Genomic DNA, 21,305 nt, shown 5'->3' on the forward strand with positions numbered 1-21,305 from the left:
ATAATGGATGTGAGGTACCTTATCCCATTTTGTAAAGTAAAAGTGGTCGCTTTCCTATGAATACATAAATCCAAGTCTTTGTCTTCCATGACAGAGTGATGGGCTGGGGGAAAAGAGGCGTTTTTGCAGAGAAATGCCTGTTACTAAACTGTTGCCTCACCCGTGTCCTAGACGAAAACAAGGCATCTGGAGTGTTCACCACAAGTACCGAGGAGGGTTCGGTATGACACCATGCACCTGTGCTTACATTGTCCAGTGGCAGATGCACAGTGATGTAAATCCATTTTATTTTCAAAACAAGACAGCTAATGTGAGACAAAAAGAGACCAATGCTTCATCTCTAGTGTTAGAAAGGAATATTTTTACTGTGTGCTTGATTTCCCTTGCATAACCTTTGTGGGGGCAAAGCACTGAAGATATACTGGGAGGGTGAAAGAGGTAAGGTTAACCATTAGTAGATATTCTGCTGGCCTGTTCTTGTCACAAAAAAAGAAAAAAAAATACAACAAAACCAGTCGGTGCCTTTTCTTCACTAATATTTTACGGTGTTATAACAACTCCACACTGTAGAAACCATTCCTGGGGCAGTGAAGGGAAAGGAGCAGGTAATGTGAACCAGTAGGAACACAGAGCCCTAGAATGTGAAATAGGACAGAGTTTTTCCAGCGAGTAGTAAAACTTCAAAACTCCTTAATTCAATGCAGAATTAGTCCAGTAATAGCTTTCAGCAGTGATACATGTGTCTGCTTTATGCAACTTCTTGCCCTAGTCCAACACTATTCCCAATAAAAAATTGTCCCATTATAACCAAACTCTGTGGGGTTTAAAAACACGTCTTAGATTTTGACTGATAGGGCTTGGTGAGGAATAAAGTACTCCTTTGAAAGAAGATGATAGAAAAAATTGATTTGACCGGCAACATAGAAAGAGGAGCACTCTTCCTTTCAGAATAATACCACCAGAAGGACTGCAAGAATTACTGTACGTATTAATAAAAACAAACAGGCACTGGAAATTTATACCTGGTACTTATTTGGGAGTCCAGTCATGACCCCTTAAAAGGAAGGAAGGAAGAATAAGAAACTTTAAAGTTCTGCTTAGTATCGTTTCAGCCCTGTACTACACATCCCGCCAACTGCAGGTAGAGCTGTAATGGGAAATAGGAGTTTGGAAGTTTGAAGACAGTGAAGGAATGTCATCTAACAAGTCGTTTATGCAAACAGTGAAAGGGCATAGGCTAACTCATGGTGATGATTTTCCAGTACAGGTAAACACCTAGAGAAATAAATTAAGCTAACACAGATTAGGAAGTGGATGTTAGAATCTTTTCCTGTTCGTTTTCTTTTTTTTTTGGCTGTTCACAACACTCAGTGCCTGAAATGTGAAATTCCATCTGTATTTACCAGCCTCAGATTCAGATCCTCTTGACAACTGATGGCCACCTCAGCATCATCACCCTGGCAGATTCAGGAAAAAAAAAAAAAAAGAGTTGATTTTAAACAGTGAAAGTAAAAAATAATTCCATTAAGACATACAGTGTCTTAGGAAGTTTTATTAAGTTTTTCTCTCTTCTTCAGGCAAGCAAATATGACTGTACAGACTTTGAAATCTTATTTAAACTATAATGGGAAAACATTAGTCATGACATACACGAAAATATAATTATACAAATTGTATTGAATTCCTAGTGAAAGGTTATCTTTGCAATTACCAGCATTAATACTTAAATAAAATTGAAGTTTTGTCACTGACTTCAAAGAAATCAGGATTTCATCCTTAATTATATTTTTCAAGTGAAATTATAGGGCAAAACTTTCTGAAGCTAACAACAAAAGACTGCGGTTGATGTCAGTGGATTTAGTGGGAGTAGATGGTAAATTAACGACGTAGAAAGGAGCTACTGAAAACATGCCAGAATACTTCCTGAATCTTCTAGAATGCCTTTTTCAAATTTTGTACACCATATTGGTTATTCAGACATATATAAGTCAGTGATAGGAGTGTTTTAAAGTTGGAGCCTACTGCTGTTGGAGTCAATTAAGAATTGACTCTCATTTTTATTGGAAGCAATCCTAGTCCTTTCCAGAGCAGCAAAGCAGAGCAGATCATGAAATGAACTGGCAACACAGTATTGCTGAGGCAGGGTTTTTTAATGAAAATTATTCTTGTGTGCCTAGTGTCTGCTAGACACAGCCCTTGCTTCTTAGTGATGTAGTTTATCACAGAACTCCTTATTTCTGAAATGATTATTGATAAATAATATTAAGCCAAATTTCATTAGTCACTCAGCTGACAGTTTTAACGGGTCCAAGAAAGGTTGGAAAAACACATTCACTGGTGGAGGGTTTTGTACCAGGTTTAGTATCTTCTCTTTTCTTGCTCTTACTATGCGAATTTGTCCTTTTCAAAGAGGTGATGAAGAGCCACGTGTATTTATTCCAAATAAGACCCAAACTCAGCAGCCAGCCTGTAGTCCTTTCTCACACTGGATGTCCCTGACTTCCCCAGGAGTCCCTCGGGCAAGGCCGTGCGCCGGAGATGGTGTCCGTATCAATCACTGCCAATTCTTCCTCATATGGCAACGCTGGTGTGGTGCAACTGATAAATAACAGGTGGCAAGCGCAAAGGAATGTAGGCACATAACAAAGGGTTAAAACATTGGGATTTTGCCTGCAGCTGTCCACAATAAATATGCATAAGTTCATTTTTTGCTTAGTTATGGATTCATCCACCTGTTTTCCTGAGAGTGCCAGACATTTTGTATTCTAGTTATTACCAGGTCCTATCCGAAGTCCATTTAAGCTAACACAAAATAAGTTGTCAGTGGTCTCGGGGAACTGGGATCACGTCATACGGAGCAGTTTCACCAGCATATTTATATTGCAGGTTCTCAGTTTTGACCTTACAAGAGCAGGGCCTAGATTCTTTAAAGGAACATTCATTCTTTTTTGCAAGGCACTTACAGATTCTGTGCTGTTCTTATTTCCAGGTAGTTTTTAAAAATAAACCTGTGCTCCTGTTAAATGATTCTGACAGATATCTCTGCAGAACCACAAAGTCAATGGAGGATTCAGAGCTGCAGCCCCCGTCAGCAGAGACTGATATTGCTCTGCTGGTGGTTCCCACCTCACCTCGGGCTTCAGACCTCCCCAGGTTGTTGTCCCGTCTGGGGTGCCAAAAACCTGTTTAAAAGTACATTCTACCTTCTTAAATTTCATCAAGGTCAGCCGTCACCCTCTCTCCAGAGCTGCTTCATCCGCTGCACAACATTGCCCATGAAGCAGATGAAGCGTTGCTGCCTCAGAAATGAGCACTCCTCCTTCAGACACTCCTTTGACACTTTGACACTCCATCTGATCCTTGTTGCTTTCTACCTGCTCTTCTCTTCGACTCTCATCTTACCAGTTCACGTCTGATGATTTTCTCTCTAATGCCTTTGCTCCCAAGTGAGGCCACAGGGCAACCTACAGCCATAGTTAATCGGTAAATCCACAGGCAGAATAACAGCCCTCAGAAATATAAACATATAAGGAAAATACCTGTAATCTGTGAAAGCTCCAGAAAACCTCACATACAGGGGTCAAGATTTGCAAAAGAAAAAAGGAATACCTCGAGGTAAGTTCCCATGGGCATCATTCAACAACTTGGTAGATAACCAGATGTACAAAGTATTAAGCATTACCAGTTTCCAGTGAGTTTCAGAATCCATTTTATAAATCTGGAACTGCATCACATAATATACTATATATCACTTAATAATATGTTTACTGATGTAAGCATTCATATCATGCAACTTGGCCTTCTCTATACTTCATTTTCCCTCTTAGTGAAACAACCGGTGAAGCAATTTCTTGAACTCGACACTGCGTGGCTACTCAGAATCATTAAATCTCATGCCTTATTTTATAACAAAACCTCTAGTTAATCAACATCAGACTTATCTCTTTTTATTACTGTCTGGTATTTACATTGAAGATGTTGGCTAGTCTTCAAACTGAGGCAGCAGAAATGTGGTTTGCATTTAAAAAGTGAACCCATGTCCACTGACGCCTCTCTGCATAATTATTTTCTGGTGTGAGTCCCGTGGGATGGAGATCCTTGTCAGCCAGGTTTCGGGAGGTTCATGGATATGATTAGGTGACGGTGGCCCAAGTGACTAGTGCGCACAAACCAACATGAAATCAGTCTTCCAGTCTTGCCCAGTAAATGGAAGAAGAGCTGGCCTAGACTTTTTTCTTTTATGTGTCTTTACTTGTTTAATTTTTTTCATTCCTACTTTGTACTTACATTAGCATACTAAGCTAATTTTTTACAGGTAGTTTTCCTCTCTGTAATATTGTCATTTTCAGTTGCTGTTAGTGTAGACCTACTTATGTGACTCATCAGTAGCAGTCAATGGTTTGGAGCTGGAAAAAAAAAATAATCAGGAAGATTATTTCCCCCAATCTGTTTGCTTTTTAAAGGCTGGAACAGAAATACTTGAAATATCTTCTCTTAATATCACTCTGGTGAATAATTTTGCTTGTTGCTGACTACTTTTCATGCAGTAGTCTCATGACTATTTGAGTAAGAAGAGCACCAGGGCCCCTTTGATCCGACATGAGATGGGAATCCCTCCGTCGGATCTGTACGCGGAGCAGCAGAGCTCAGGGTCCCCCCGGGAGAGGCTGAAGAGAACTTAGCTCTTCACGGTCCGGGTTAGTGTCTACCCAGCTGATCCATGCCCTCTCTTGCTAAGGGCTGTGCGAGCAAATCTAAGATCAGATCTTTTTCCTTGACAGATGTATTTTTTTAAAATCTTAGGGCTGCACCACCCTGCCAATAGTAATGGCTCTGTGATTATTTCAGCACAGAAATACTGTACAGCATTTTCTGCTTCTGAAAATTGTTGCAGCTCTGTGGCCGCCTAATGCTTTACTCACCATTTTTTTTGAGAGAGATATCAACATTTCATAAAAGACTATGAAGCCTAATTATAGATTTTTATTGCAATATATTCTATTAAATTACAATGTATATCATAGAATATACGTTGCATTAAAATATGAGTCAATGCATTATTATATATGTATCATATCATTATTCTTGTCATAAACTATTAATATTGTGAAATTCATGATGAAATTATAAGTCTTTTCTGAAGTCCTGAAAACACAAAACCTGATTACAAGGGAATTTCAGGTATCAGTTTAAAGCAATTTCCATATCCCCTGGCGTGAATAAAGTTCAAAAACCTAAGCTGAATGCAAACTGAACAGACCAAAAGAAAAAAAAAATACACATATTTGTGAAAGCCTTCCGTAAGCTGATTTCATTCTGTGAGTAGAAGCCTGGTAACAGCCTGGTAAAAAAAGTAGACACCTGATTAAAAATAATAAAAATTACTAGCAAGCAAAAACCGAAATAATTCTTTGCGCATGTATCCAGGCTGTTAGTGAACTTGGGGCCCGAATGCTTTCCAGCCTTCTCTGATAAGGCTGAGAAATTTTAAGAGCCACATTTGCCTTTTAAACTCATATTCAAAAGCAAAAATAAAATCGGACTTCCAGAAGATAATCTCCTGGGAGGTGAACAATGCTTTTCCCTGGTGTTTGCTGCAGCAAGTCAGTTTGTACTCACTACTGCTGGGAATTAAAGAAGTAATTAGCAAAAAAACAGGGAGAGATGCCTAACGGGGGGAACCTGTACAGATCCAATGCAATCACAAAGACTGCCAAGACAAGATGAAGACAGAGTTAAGACTTTGCTTCGTATTTTCTTTTGATATCCAAATACACCCACACAAGATTAAAGCTACATTTTTAGTAAAATCATATAGCTATAATACCTGACGCAAAATAGCACTCCGCTTTAGGGGCCTGGCCCACATCATAAACCTCATGTATGAGAAGTTAATAATTGATTTGGCTCTGTATTCAAGACAAAGCCTTATTTCTCAGAAGCATCAGCATATGCTGTAAAGGGACTTCAAGTTTATGCGAAAAACATGCATGCTGATTTTACCGTTAAGTGATCTGCTTCAGGAAAAAAGTTCTGCAAAGAAATATCCCCTGAACTTAGTAAAAATATAAAATGCTTATTCCTAGTAAGGCTGAACTTTTTCTCGTGAGATAATCCCATGCAGTAAGTTTGGCAAGAGTCACCCCTTGAAAAATTAAGGTCTTAGTAAGCATCACTAATAAGGTATTTTAAATCTAAGACATATATGCAAAGAGACATTAACTTAGCAAAAGAATTCTGAATTTTGCAGCAGATGAGCATATGGAATCATTTCAGTGTAGGTGGACATCAATAACAGAAGAATTCATGGATGCTAAACCAGACTTTAACCTTGGTTTTCATAATATGTCATGGGTAATGAACCTAAGAAGCTAGAACAGAACAAACTGCATAATACTAATGCTAGAAAAACTAGTTCTGTTTTACCTAGTTAATGGTAATAACATTGCTGCAAGTGTGGATGCTGGTATTTTAAATGTTAATAATAAAAAAAGTATATTTGGAACACTTCTGTAATTTAAGTGTTCTTTAACTCGTGACTTCAAAGAGCTTTAAATAAATCATGGTAAATCTAGTTTAACAGGGAAAATCTAGGTGGTCTGTTTTAATACTGTATTTGATATTTCTGTGTGCCCTGAGACATCATGAAATAATTTTGATACTCTGAAGAAGTAAATAATTAAGGACGCTTCTGCTAGCAGATCAACCCACTATTCAGTGGTGCTGATTCTTCATCATTTTGCATCTGGTCTAGTCATTTAGAGATGTGCAGAGTCAGTGCAAAACACTACAAATTTAGAATCACATAGTTCCAAATCCCTTTATGAAGGTGCACAAAATACAAGGCAGGAAAATGGAAAGTCACTCCCAGTGTCTTATGGATCTCTTACTGATACTGGGCTGGATTCTAGTTTTATTCAAGTGAATTTTTCAGATCTGATCCTTTTTACTGTTAATACACAGTCAAAGATGAGATTTATGGACCTGAACTCATGAGAGTTCTCACGTACAGTGCGGTTTCTTTGAAGAAAAGGTAACCAGCAGTAAACAGGGGCAGACCCTCAATCAGTCTCCATCGTCTTTTTTTAGGCATTTGCTAGAATTCATACAGCAAGAGTCTGCTCTCTGCATTTTGCTGGACAGAATATGCACAAAAATATTTTCAAACTAAATGCAGCTGGTTCTAATCCTCTGATAATTCAATCTACACGCATCCCTAGCTTTAACATGAACCAAGCCATCTGTAAACTGTTAGTTACATTAGGAGACACAAATCTAGCTTTTGACCAGACCTGAGCCAATCAATATGACTTTCTTTCTTTGATCTTTGTATTTTCTGGAATAATGGCAAGAAACCAAACAAAAGTCACCACAAAATCAATCCAAGCCATAATGCAGTCTTAAAACTACTAGGCACTCTTTTTTGATGAGGGGCTTCATTGCTGATAGAGTTTCTCTGCTCGCCACAAGCATTCCAGTGGTGATTCAAATTCTTCTGCTGCAATGAACTTAGAGGATAAGCTGTACTTGCAATCGTATAGCAAGCAGTAGGAATACTGAAAAGGAAATATGAATTTTCTCTTAGAAGGCATATATGGCCCTCCTTGCTTTTTTCAGATGAAATCCAGACCAAATTTAAGTAACCAGTATACACAATACAGGAACTGAACACAGAAAGAATGCCGAGGAAAAAAAAAAACAAAACGCAGCCAATTCCAAGTACACTAAGAGCATTTTATTCATATTGTATGTTCACATGACATTCAAACTGTGCTTATTCTCTCACAACCCAGCATAATGTGGTTTCAGTAACATTTACAGATAATCGTTTGTATTTTTAAAAAAAGTTGCTTTGTTAAAAGGAAATGAGTTCTGATGACAAATGCCAGTTTTTAGCTAAAGTCCCTTTATGCATCATGCGAGATGCACATTCTTGAGTCAGAATTTTCACCATCGTACATTTATTTAAGTGAGAGCTGGTTTGGTAGGAATGGGAATAAAGCACCGCTGCAGGAGCAAGGTGGTGTTTTCATTTTGCTTGGTACAATTGTCCATGCAACGGACAGATGGGCAGAGTGAAAATCCGGCAGCAGCCCACCAACTCCTCTGTGGACCTTGGGGAAAGAGAGGAGCCCTCGATATGCCCTTGAGTCATTGTTTTGGCTACATACACAGAGGATTTAAATGTAGCTCTTCACCTGCTGCCTGAAGTACACAGCATGTTTTCAGCAGTATTCCTCCTATCAACCTAAACCTGTAAGGCACAGAAAACAAGAAAAAGATGGCTAACTTGACTCCAGGTCTGCTAAAGAAAGCTGCTCCATTCCTCTCACTATCAGGCATAATTAATGAGTTCTCCTCCATGGTTTTCTTTCCAGTTGCTGCAGTCTTGTATTTCTCGTGACATTTTATTGATGTTTATTAGCTTTAATCTACGTTTTTTTGCAGTCCTCAAGATCGGTCTCTCTTTTCTACTGATGTGGCGCCAACTAGAGTAATTTAAAAGCCCTTCCAAACACCTGTTATTACAGCCAAACTTTTACTTACTTTACTTTACTTTTACTACCAGGTAACCCCTCTGGTACTCCCAGCTCTGAAGGATGCTGGAAAGCTGATGTAGGCAGGGAGGGACGTGGCAAGAAAACATTCAGCGCGGATCTCTTGAACTTCAGGACATTACCTTTAGCACGAAATATAGCAGCAATCATATTGAAGTAAAAAAAAATAAGAGAAATAGATCAATTCCCGCTTTCCTATGCTGCTACCTGTCCTCTCTCAGCAAGATTCCGGTTTGACAGTCTTTGTAGCAAGAACATTTAAATCAGATTTTGGTCTCCATAAATTGTAACAGCTGGAACAGCAAAATATAAACCAGCTCACAGTGGCTTTCCGTATGAAGAAATGCTGGAGACATCTCCAAAACCTTTGATTTGGCAGAGAAAAATAGTATGCATAGCTAATATAGTCTGTCTGGTGTATCTTTTATCCAGAAAGAAAATGTCATTCATTATCACTCATACTTCAACCAAACCATGCAGAGATACAGAAAGAGAAGGAAACCTTAAAAAGGCTTACACAGGAACAGGAAGAGCACTATAACTTCGAAGTCACTAGGTGAGCATACGAAATGTTCTTATTTAAATCTGAAACAAAGAGCCTTCAGAAAATCACTCTCAAGTTGTGAACTGGGACTGGAACGGGCAGGCAACCTGGCAGAGCCATTTGAACCAAAAAACCTCTTATATCCCACAATAGAAAAGAACACGGTGAAAGAATTAGCAGAGTAAAGAGAAAAACCCGTTTAGAAATATATGGCTGTGAAGAGGACGGGGTTGCCTGACCTGAAATGTGGTAAAGGAGTCTACAGAGCACGAGACATCTGCGCAGCCAGCATATAATGTACAGGAAGAGTAAGAAAAAAACTTCACACAAGAATGTCTGTCAAAACAATGGAATCGGGGAACTTGCTCAAAAAAAAAAAAAAAAAGAAAAAAAGAGACACTATTCATAATGTCACAGGACTGGTTAACTTGCAACATTTTCGCTAAATTTGACTCTGTACTGTCCCAATGGACTTGCTTTCCTCAGCTATGAAGCCCTATAGGAAACTTGGCCTTCTCAGAGTTCAAGCTTTATTTCCTTAAAACATACTATACCTCTGCAGAGAAGGAGCTGCAGAACCCAACGTTGATGCCCTGAACTACATAATCTCACCTCCTGGCTGCTGTTTACAGGATGAATTCATGAGCACCTGGATATTAAATGAAACTTCCATGTCTTTAATGCCTGCCTTACAACTTCAGCAATATTAGGTTCTGAATTACATTTTTCTTTCTTTTTTGAAAAGTACTTTGCCCATGACTCCATTGATTTATCACATGATGCTCAGGCAGAAGTTTTCTCTTACCTTGCCTCCAGTCTAATACATTCTCTAATCCAGCAGTAAACCCTGGGACTTGTGGCCCTGACATATGAAGGATTTTGTCTGATAAGCGTGTTTTAGAAGGGGAAATGTTTCTATTCACCAATATTATATTTAAAACAAAAAAAAAAAGATCAAGATGCTCTGGGCACTCACCTTTGCCTTTAGCGCGATTTCTCAAGCATTATCAACCACATGAAAGGGCAAAAGATACTTCAGTGCCAGGCCAGAGCCAAGAAATACCTGTCCAGGATGAAGGTCACAGATACAGAGATCACACGCCTAATGGAAAAAAGAATTTTCAGCTTTCTTATATTTTCATGATCAACTAGAAGAGATGTTAGCCAAGAAATGACACAAAGGCTACCCGCCAGAGCAAAGGCGGCAAGCCCCAGGTTTAGTTGCACACTGTCTCTCTTGCTGCCATCTGCTGTTTTCCTGCGGAAGCAAGGAAAATTTCAAACACTGCACCATGATTTTTCCCTCTACCTACTGCATTAACCCTACCTACACTTTGGCAAAATTTCACAGACCGCATGGGGTGGTGTCATTCACGTCGAATCATTCACTCCATGGCTCCAGAAAACAAGCAAGCACAGCTCGCTCATTTGCGGAGTGACTGACTGTAGCTGCCGCAACTGAAGATGCCAGATTCAGATTGGCTTTGAACGTAAGCACCGTCAAGTAAACCAACCTGAGGAAAGGCTAATACACCCGAAATGCTCTGCAGAAGCTGCTCTGTTAATCCTTCGGGAGCAGAAGGGCACCAGGGATGCGCTTTCAGGCGCTGCTTGGAATGGAGGAGCTGCAGAAGTTGTTGTGGGTATTACTCTGAGCCGACAAGAAACTCTTCCTGGATGCTGCATGAAAATTGTTCCCGTGCTTAGTAAGAAAGGTGCACCAGAAAGCTTTTGGAAGCCATTTTTCATGTTCCTTTGTTTGGAAAGTGCCTGGTAAATTTTGGTGATTATTGTTAAAAGGGAACCTTGAAGTAGTTCATGATGCTATTATTAATGAGTTGCTTTCTCCAAGATATGGGGCATCCTGTGACAGAGGCGGCTCGGTCCTGGGACGTTTTTCTCTTGACACGAGGCAGAATCAGTATTGTGTAGGATGAGACCATGTTTTTTCAATTTTAAAATGAAAACATATAAGCAAAATTAAAGGGAAAGCTTTAATTTTCCCAAATCTTTATTTAGGAGCTATAACTTACTAATTTGACTGGAAAAATTTTCCTTCACTTTTGCTGCCTATTTCAGGGTGGGTTTTTTTTGACATGAATTCCCATTTGGGGCAAAGTGGAAGGTTGGTCACTTCTGCTGAAAAGCAAAGAAAGCAGATTAATAGGGGAAATAATGTATTCATTCTGGTGCATTATATACTTTCTATGAGTAAATTTTAATTGGACGACTTGCATAAATGGAATGTAAATGTGTCTACAGCACAGCATGGGTCTGGTGCTTTAAAAGCCAAAGTTCAACTCCTGATGTCATTAATCAGGAACTATAATTTGTAAATGCAGGGTAGGTAATGGAAATTAAAACAAATGTGCTTTATTAACTAATTCTTCAGGCACAGGTAAATCTATTTGAAAATGAGTTCATTCACCCCAGCTACACACTGCATGCTTAAGACAGCCTTATTATGAATAAGTTAATAATCTACTGCCTTTGACTACAGAAAATCTAACTCCCCTGGTTACAGTTGTTGGGGACCCACATCCCGGAATCATGGTGCAAGACACGTTTGGAGCTTCATCTCCAAGTCTTTACGGATGTGGTCCAAAGAAAGATCAACGGTCATGCCCATCGCATTATCTACCTATGTGAATTTGATGGCCCTCTGAAAGCAGGAGATACTAAACTGAGATATATGTTTCGATGAGCATTAAGAAACCAAGATTAGAATTTTTATTTTCGTGATTGATAGTGATGCTCCTGATATTATTCATTCAGCAGAGATGCAATCATCTATCTTATTAGACTTTGCAAGTGATACACCATTTCCGTAGGATCCATCCTGCAAATGCAGTAATGGTGTGTGTCCAAGAACCTGGCAGAAGTCTCCTTCCTAGATCTAAATTTTCTCACGGAGCAGTAAAGTAAATGTCTGTTACTGTAGACGTGGAAGATGCCTAAAAGCTCAGTTGTGCGCTACTGGTATGCAGAGGGCAGGCTTGCCCTTAATCCAAGTTATCTATATATAGATATTATTGCAGGATTAATATTTTTTAATCGGAATAGAGTTTCTTCCCACTTTAATTCAGTTTAGCCTATGCTGACCTGGTTTTGGTCTCCATTCTCCGGCCTATGGTCTTACATTAACATCCTTGTTGGTGTTCCCAGTCTGTAAAACAGAGGATGATCGCTGTGCTCACTGAATTCGGGTTCTAACTCTATCCTTTCTAAAAGAAAACATTGCACACCTGCCCTGCGAGCTAATAACCAGGCAATAGGATGGTTGTCACAGCTTAAAAATGTAGAAATGGAAACGGGAAAGAATCCCAAACTCCCAGAGGGGGAAAGGCCAAACATAAGAGAGAAATTTATTGCTGAGTATGGCATAGCTGAAAGACAATAAAAGATTCCTTAAACTGGGCATAACAACAGGACAAAAGAAAAACAAAACCTCCTAAACCATGTCTGTTCGTTTTTACTGTGGGGGTCAGCTGCAGACTGCCAGCCTGTTTTAAAATCAACACTTCACAGCAAGAAACTATACAGTAATGTATCACTTCTCTGCAGGCACTTCCTTCCACTGACAAATGGTTCAAGCGAAGTAATAGCTTAAACAGAATCGCACAGAGGGGTGAACGGCGTTGATGAAGAAGGATCTATATGAGTGTATTTATTTACAGATACATACACAGGCACACAGGCTATTGTGTGGACCAGCTTCTTATCGTGGATAATGATCTGTACAAAATGCAAAGCTACAGGAGACGTTTTAACAGTCAGGGGAAAAAAAAATATAAATTCCACATGTAATGCTAATTTATTCTATCCCCAAGGGGGAATCCCCATAAGCTTCTCAGTCTAAAAATCAGCTCCTCTTCCAGCAGTTTTAACACTTACTAGCTAGCACCCCAAGTTAACATTGATGTGTTAGCTTTACCCTTTCCTATTTTTTCTAAGTAGGGAGAGCAGAAAAGGGATTGCTCCAAAGCTCGCAGTGCTCCCGAGTACAAGCTGAAGCACATTTTTTCCGGAGGCAGAGAATAAACTGCACCCTAATGTAAATGGCTGATACAAAGCCAATGCACCAATTTATGCTTCAGCTAAATCCTTAACTTAGCACTTATGTAAGACATTAGACTTTTATAGGGTTTGGACCAAGGTATGAATTTCATGAGGAGCTCACTAATTTGAGAAAACAACTGAGTGTGCTCTTTGGTATGACAAACCAGACCACTTATCCATTAGGGAGAGATGAAGGAAGATAAGATTCTATTTTTCCAGCTTTGTGAAATGTTTCTCAGATTTCCTCATTTAATACAAGCGCGATATCAACAAAGTTTCTGAGTCAGATTTTTTTAACCTGCTCTCTAGTTAAAACACTAAGCCTTTCCCCTCATGAGAAAAATAATTAAATAAATGTGCACAGAGAGTTTCAACTATCTCTGCTCAAATTCTGCCAATTTTCAAATGCTTAGGAATCACGCTGAATCTGTTCATTCCCCACCAGGGCTGGTGAACGAATTAGCACTAAAGCTCTGCTATTTTTCTCTTACTTGGTAGTCCCATTTCTAGGAGACTGCCATTTTCTAAACACATTAATGCAGTGATGTGAAATTTAGTTTAAGCTAACAAGGTTTTGCAGGTTCTACACTTGAACCAAAATATGCATTTAATGAGGACCCCAGGAAATTACGCAGTTCTTGCCAAACTTTCATTAATGGCTTGGAATTGCAGTTTTGGGATAATCAATAAAAAGCAGCAAACTGTAAGCTTGATTTTTCAGGAAGTGTATGCTCAGTGCTTGCTCAAAATAAAACCACCTCTATTGAGTCTTCATTATGGAGGCCCTCACAAATCATTAGTATCCTTAAAATCTTTTTTTTTTCCTGACTGTCAGTAATTTATATTAATCATATTAAATGAAGACACTTCTGAACATTTGGGAATGACTTTGCAACTCATTGGGAATGACTGTGATCAAAATCTATTTCCAATAAACTGGAAAACTAAATGTGCAGAAGTTAATTGAAGATCAGCTATACATAGCCGCAAAAGTCAACCCTGACTCTTTATGAGTTTTTTTCATGTTAATCAAGAACAAAGTAGTACCATTACAGAAATAAGACTGTGATCCATCCTACTACAAAAAGTCCACCTAACCAGAGTTTAGACACTTGAAACGGTCTGGCAAACTTTGATATTTTTGCTTGGGAAGACAATTTCTGTTCCTACGTTATGTGAAAATGAAGGAAGACCAAGAGACACTTAGGTATGCCTTAACCTGAGACCTCTAGGAATAATTTACAAAACCTGAGAAGCAGTACACAGCAATATCAAGAAGATTGACCTCTAACATGTATTATACAGTAGCAGCTAGGCATCTTTATCAAAATTAATGACAGACACAGCATTTAAAAAATTCAGACCCATTTTGAAAACCCTATGTCATATTTTAGTTGAACACATAATTAAAAGCTTTAATTGAAGCTCTCTAGTTCTCCTCAAGTCCCTGGTAAGGCTCCTAGTGCCTTCCAGCCCATTCAGACTTACAGGTGCTGGTTCACGCCCTTGGGTAATTTAGAGGGACTGAACCTTAGGCTGCTTCAGCGGGGAGGCAAAATCCCAGCCCAGAGAGAAGAGGTTCATAGACTCTGTGTTGGAGGCAAGAGGAGTACCTTCTATAAATCAGGAAGGAGTAATTTAATCTACCTCTAGGTCAGGCATCAAATTTTTTCCCTTACATCAGTGACCCCTGGGAACTTCTTATAACTGGAGCCTCACTTGGGAGGATTAACAATAGCTCATGCCTTATGGCAAACCAATAAAGTTGTTCCTCTTCAAAACAAAGCACCATAAAGAACCCCAGATACCTGCAAAGGAACATCTCAAACGAGCACCACCACAGCACCAGGAGTGACCCTACCCTGATTACACCACCAGCTGTGGGGCACAGCTGGTTACAAATAGCACCACCTCTTCCCCCCCCATTCCCAGATTTGCCGGTGGGAGCAGGGGAAAGGCAGGACCAGACCTGTGGGGCTAGGGCTCCCAGGCTGCTCCTTGCCGCGCATCCAGGCTCTTGCTGCTCACCCTGAAGAGGTGCACCAGAAAAACTGCAGGAGGGAGAAGATTTCTTTCAGATGTTCCCATTTCGGTCCAGGAAACTAGACACCATTGTAAGTAACAGGAGATGAGTACTGTGGGAAGCACATTCCTCTTTCTAACGGGGAAGATGAAGTGGCTCAGAGGTTCAGGCTCCCAACTTCACGTACAAGAATCTCAACAATTTTATTTTCAGTTGTTAATCATTTTTATGTTTCCTCCGTGGAAAAATGCTTAAATATAATTTATATTCAAGACACCAAAAAGTTATAAACAATTCCCAGGCTGAAGGTTGCCGAACTATGTCAATTAAAAAAAAAAACAAAACAACAAACAAACAAAGGTATTCTTACAAGAAGTACTGCTGAAAAATCTGCAGTCTGAGGAAAATGCGCCAGAGAAATGAAACAATGGGGGAAAAATAGCCTATTTCCTTCAAGGGCTGGGTAAAAATCTCTGGAATGTGTGTAGCCTCCACTGTGTATTTCAGGGCAACCTCTTTCTATGGTTCACATTTTCTTCAGCTTCTTTCTAGTAAGAAGGAGACTCCATGTGTATGTCCAGGTCCTCAGCTGGGGTACGTCAGCTTTGTTGGGTGAAGTCTGTAAGACCAAACTGATTTACAGCAGCTGAGGCACTGGCTCATTGCTCACCAGCTACCCTGAGCAGCATGCTGTGGGCTTTGCCCTGCCCCGGCGCTGGTCCAGTCATGGACCATCAGTGGGACTTGCACAGGGTCAGGCTGCGCTGCGGAGGGAGGGAAGGCTGCAGACAAGGAAGAAATTCTTTACTGTGAGGGTGGTGAGGCACTGGAACAGGTTGCCCAGAGAAGCTGTGGCTGCCCCATCCCTGGAAGTGTTCAAGGCCAGGCTGGATGGGGCTTTGAGCAGCCTGGTCTGGTGGGAGGTGTCCCTGCCCGTGGCAGGGGGGTTGGAACTAGATGATCTTTAAGGTCCGTTCCAACCCAAACCATTCTAGGATTCTATGACAAGGATTGCATTTCCTGAAACTGTGAGTCTGTTGAACTGATGTAAAATTCCTGCCCTGTGGTATTGCGGTTGTTTTTCTCTATTCACCATCTATATGTGCAATAAAGCACTGGATGTTTAGCTGATTTGAAAGTTGAGGTGGGGTATTCTATGTTTACTCCAACCCTGAATAATGTTATCTTTCTTCAGCATCAAAACATAAACTAAAAGGAGACAATCACTGAGTTTGTTAAAACTTTGTAACAGCTCTTTGGTTCATGTTTTTGAATCGTTGCCAGCTAAGGAACAGAAGTTACACCCCTTAAAGCACTATACAACTCCCCCTTCCCCCAAGTTAAGCACCAGGTACTATACCAGAGGTAAGAAATCACCTTGTCCTTAGGGTTTGCACCTGGAACAGTCATACTGTTTATCAGTCTACAGGCTATATTAAGTAATTTGCCAGTACCTGTCTGAAACCTACATAAACAAAAGTATTTTTTGCTTTAATTGTAAGTTATTCTGCCCAACAGCCAAGTAGAATTGTTGAAGGGGATAAACACACACCTGTAGATGTATTTACTGCAGACTTTTTTGCTAAAACTCTGCTTGTATATTGGCTATACCACAATTACATCTGTTGTCTACACCATAAATACAACCAATAAATAAATAAGCACTCCAGTCAAAACCCCACCTAAATTTAGGTAGTATTCAGAACCTGGCTTAGAGTGAAGAAGTTAACATAAGAATTTAGAAGCTGGAGTTTGCCGTGTTTTGTTACGTTCTGCATAGTGTTTGCTCTTCAGAAATTCCCAATTAACGAGTCACACAGAGGTAAACTTCCTTGCTTTCTCAATTCCTTAGTTTTGTGCAGTTCCTTAACTCTGCAGTGATACAGCTTTATTTTTAAAATGTTGGAACCGAAGTTTGGGGGTTCCACAGTACTTGAGTACCATACTCACCTTGGGTTTAAGATAAGATTATGGAGAATGAGCTTTCTTTGCAGCTCTTAAACTTTTTATGTACTTTTGTGCAAGCACTGCAGGACCCAGATTATCAAAGGTATTAATTCATGCTCCCAGATGATTTCAGTAGGAATTGCACACCTAGATAAGGATCCATGCTGTTGTCTTCACCTTTGTGCCTCAGTTTCCAGTCTATAAAATAGAGGCAACGCTTCTTTATTTACAAACCTCGGGATGTTTGCAACAACTCACTCCCTGGTGTCTCTGAAGGATGGTCGGGCTGAGAGCTGAAGAAGGCAGCTGGGCATGCTCTTGGTTTGGTTGGGGTTTTTTTTTTTTGGTTTAACAAAATACTGAAGCACACCAGTCCCACCTGAAGACTTTCCTCCGAGGCAGAGCCTTATGTAAAGGGCCCCTTTTCTGAAGAAAACTGTCCACAGGCTCTGAATTCCCTGGACACACTTTTCCTAGCTAGAGGAGATTTCTTTCTCCATACCCCTAATGCTTTAAGCACGTTGAAAACGTGGCCTGCCGCAGGTAATAAATGGGGGGTGGGGAGACGGGACTGGAGCTCTAGTGCCTTGTTCTTGCTTTTGTTCATAGAACAAAGCATTTTTGAGGGACTTTTTGCTGGAGTGACTGCAGCACTCTTTTGCCATGGCTGAACGACCACGGTAGTATGGTTCGTAGAGCTGTTCTACAGCAACAGACCCCCTGAGCAGGTAGGAAGTCTAATACCTGCTAGTAATTAAGACCAGAAAGAATAAGAACCAAGCAACTGAGTGGCTAATGATGTCCCATTTATAGCTGATCAACTGAAAGGCATCTCTTATGACGAGACTACAGGATGTATGAAGGCGGATTATTTATGTAGTTTGCAGGCAGCCACACTCCAATTCACTGCGGTGGCAGCTGCTCAGTAAAACTTGCTGGAAAATCTGGTGGAGATTAGGTTTTGATGAAAAATGTCAACGTGTTTTCCTCTAGTAGGAGCAAGCATAAACCTCTTGCTGATCTGCAATATAAAATAAACCCAAGATAAGGACGTTTTCTGTCTAAGTGCATGGAAGGCACTGGGGAAATGTGTGGTGCTGCCACTGCAGGTCTGTGGGGCTCTCCAGTGCCAGGCTTCTCCCCAGTCCTGTTCAACAACATCTGCAGGCTGTCATTAGAGGACATGGCTGCAAGTGCCAGGGAGGTGCTCAGGAGGCAATTATCCATTTCTCTGTTAGGACTGACCGCAGCACTAGCACTTGAGCGCGTTAAAGGAAAACACTGGTAGCAAAACAGGATGTTGCAATGGGTACGGAGCTTTCCCTGACCGAGGAGAAAGCAACGCAGCGCACGACTCGAGGGTGTTGCTTGACGTACGAAAACGCTCTTGGCCAAGCGATTAGATGGTACGCGGCATGGCTGACTTGAATTTCTGGTTCTACTTTCTGTTCTCCCTCGTCACCACGCGCAGGGCTGGAAGTTGTGGGAGACAGCTGGGAGGCTGGAAGTGGAGGGAGAGATCGCCTAGACACAGCTTTACAGCTATATATATGTGAAATGGGAGGTTCCAGGGGCTTAACATCCAGTGAGAAAAAACTTCCCTGAACTAGTTTGAACGAACGCTTTTAGATTAATCCCGGGAAATCTCTGTTTTTGTTGCTGGCATCATTACATGACATTGCCCAATTATCAAACTGCCCGACAGCGTGCGCCTCTGGAGGTAAATCGAGCTGTTAAACGGCTTATCCCGGACAAGGCGTGCTGGCAGAGACTGGGGCCTGCCCCCCACTGCTGCCCCCAGCCGAAGGCTGCGGCCCACCGCCTCCCCTCCCCGGCGCAGGCCCGGCGGGCGAGCCGCAGCCGCCGGCACTCTGCCGGGGCGGCGGGAGCCGCAGACCGGAGGCGTCTCGGGGTCCGCCCGCCGGCGGGGGCCGGGTCCGCCCGCGTCCCGCCCGCAGGGGAAGCGGCGGCTGCCAGGGCGGGCGGAGTCGGAAGCACGACAGCACGGGGCGCTGGGGCGGCGCTGGGGGCGGCGGGAGGAGCTCGGCACTTGCTGCCGTGCTGGGGTCGCGGTGCAGGGACGGAGCGGGGCAGCGCCGCCGCCGGACCCGCCGTAGCAGCAGCAGCAGGAGGAGGAGGAGGAGGAGCCGCCGGAGCCGCCTCCCGCCGCCGAGCGCGGGGAGCCGCCGGAGCCGCTGCCCCGGGGCGGCTCATGAGCGCCGGGCTGCGGCGCCGCCGCTCCGCCGGTGAATGAACCTGTCCCGGCCGGCGACGGCGGCTTCGCCTCGGTCTGCGGCACCGGCCTCACCCCCCCCATCACCGCACCGCACCGCACCACGCACAAAATGGACGGTTTCGCCGGGAGTTTGGGTGAGCGGCGGCGGGAAGCGTGAGGGAGAGGGCGGGACGGGACGGGACGGGGCCAGCCTTGCCGGCAGCCGCCCGCCCTGCCGCCGGGCCGGGGGCGAGCACCTGCGGCCGGTGGGGGGAGGCGGCCCCGCCGGTTGGGGCTGCGCGGAGCGCGGCGGGCGGCGGGGACCGGCCCGGGGAGGCGGGGGGGACGCGGGGCCGGGGCGGGCAAACACCGCCCGTGCGGTGGCGGGAGCGGAGGGGAGGGAGCGGAGGGAGGGGATGCCAGCGCGAAATCTGGTCAGCTTCAAACCATCTGTTGCGAGAGGCTCCGGCTGCACTTGCCTCCTTTGTTCTTCCGTCGCCGCCGGCTTGCGCTGCCCCAGAGTTAGTTGCTTGGGTTGGGGCTGTCGTTGGGGCTTTTAAATTTTTCTGGGTTTTCTTAATTTTTTTTTTTAATGTTATTATTTTATTTTTCGTCCCGCCCTTTTGCTCGCTCGCACGCCTTGAAAAGTTGGCGTCGGTGGTGATGGTGGAGACACACGCACACCCCGCGCCTTCCCGGTGTCCGCGCATCCCTCCGTGCCCCCGCGGAGCCCTCCCGGGTCCCCCGGCGCCGGTCCCCTCCGCACGGAGCGGTGGCGTGAGCCAAAACTATCCAAATATGCCCAGAAAAACGGACGGGCTGCGTCTTCTTCGGGTCTGATGGGGCTGCGGCAAATTGTCACACGTTTCTTTAAGAGAAAACACTTCACCCGCTTTCTGAATGACTTGGGGGACAGATTGAGTGTAGCGTGAAGTCGTCCTGATTGAAAGCGTGAGCTGGAAATGCGTCCAGATGTAAGAATTATAAAGCGTGTGCGTTCCTTTTTTTTTTTTTTTCTTCTTCTTCTTTTTCCTGCAAATTATAAGGGTGACGTAGGTCTGACCGCTCGCTTCGCGGTGACATGACGTGTGGTGCCTTACCTGCGCTGCTGCTGCATCTGGTGCAGGCGTGTCGTGGTGGAGCTCACCCCATCTTTTGTGGGAGAATAACTCCGTGCCTCTGAAAATCAGAGTAATTCACTTTTACAGCCCTCCCGTGAAATCTGTAATCACAGTGAATAGTTGTCGATTTTTTTTATATATATATATATTTTTTTTTTTTCGGAAAAATCGACTCATTTGAACACTTCTGAGCGTGATCCTAACCTTTCAGGTTTTTGAAATGTCAACTGGGGCGTCTTGGGCACCCGTCCAAACCAAACTGGCGCACCGTAATTAAGAGTACACTTCGGTAGTTTGGCTCTTTGCCCGATACACTCGCCTTGCTCAAGTAACTTCCACGGTCATTTTGTATCTGGCGATCAGAAAGCGACCCACGGAGGAACTGTACGGGTTCCCGGTTTTCAGAGGGAAGATTGTGCCCGTGGGTGACATATGCAAATGTGCCGTCGTTAATATTTATGAACCCCTTTACCCAGTTGTGGAACTGATCACCATATCAAAGGGCACCGATATGGCTTTTAACTCATGCAGCACTGGCCCCGCTGAGGTCGATATTTAGAAATAACTGTTTTGTGTTGTAAGTGGGGGGAAAAAAGGCCCCCACAATTATTTTGACATAATGAAGCATTTTTCCCGTGTGCAGGCTGCTGGTGGAGCCATGGGGCGGGCTGGCTGGGTGGCCCAGCACCTTGCCCTGGGCTGGAGCGGTGGTGGCTCCTCAGAGCATCCCACTTGCCTTATTAAGGGAGGCTCCAGCTGGACCTTTAATTTGTTTCACTGTTTGGTCAGGAAGGCACTGTGATTTATATTAGAATTTAATGAGGATTAAGCTTAGCTC

At 42.8% G+C, this 21,305-nt stretch overlaps 1 protein-coding gene across 1 annotated transcript in view; it reads left to right on the top strand.

Annotated features, from left to right (window-relative positions):
* The first annotated feature begins 19,186 nt into the window (after window positions 1–19,186).
* The window catches only part of EML4 (EMAP like 4), a 163,689-nt gene continuing 161,570 nt past the window's right edge, over window positions 19,187–21,305 (top strand). The window contains exon 1 of the mRNA XM_074579551.1: window positions 19,187–19,501. Coding sequence (XP_074435652.1) covers window positions 19,477–19,501 — 25 coding nt within the window. The 5' untranslated portion in view covers window positions 19,187–19,476. The remainder of the gene's footprint in view (window positions 19,502–21,305) is intronic.

Source organism: Larus michahellis, chromosome 3 (genome assembly GCF_964199755.1).
Source record: "Larus michahellis chromosome 3, bLarMic1.1, whole genome shotgun sequence".
Taxonomy (NCBI): Eukaryota; Metazoa; Chordata; class Aves; order Charadriiformes; family Laridae; genus Larus; species Larus michahellis.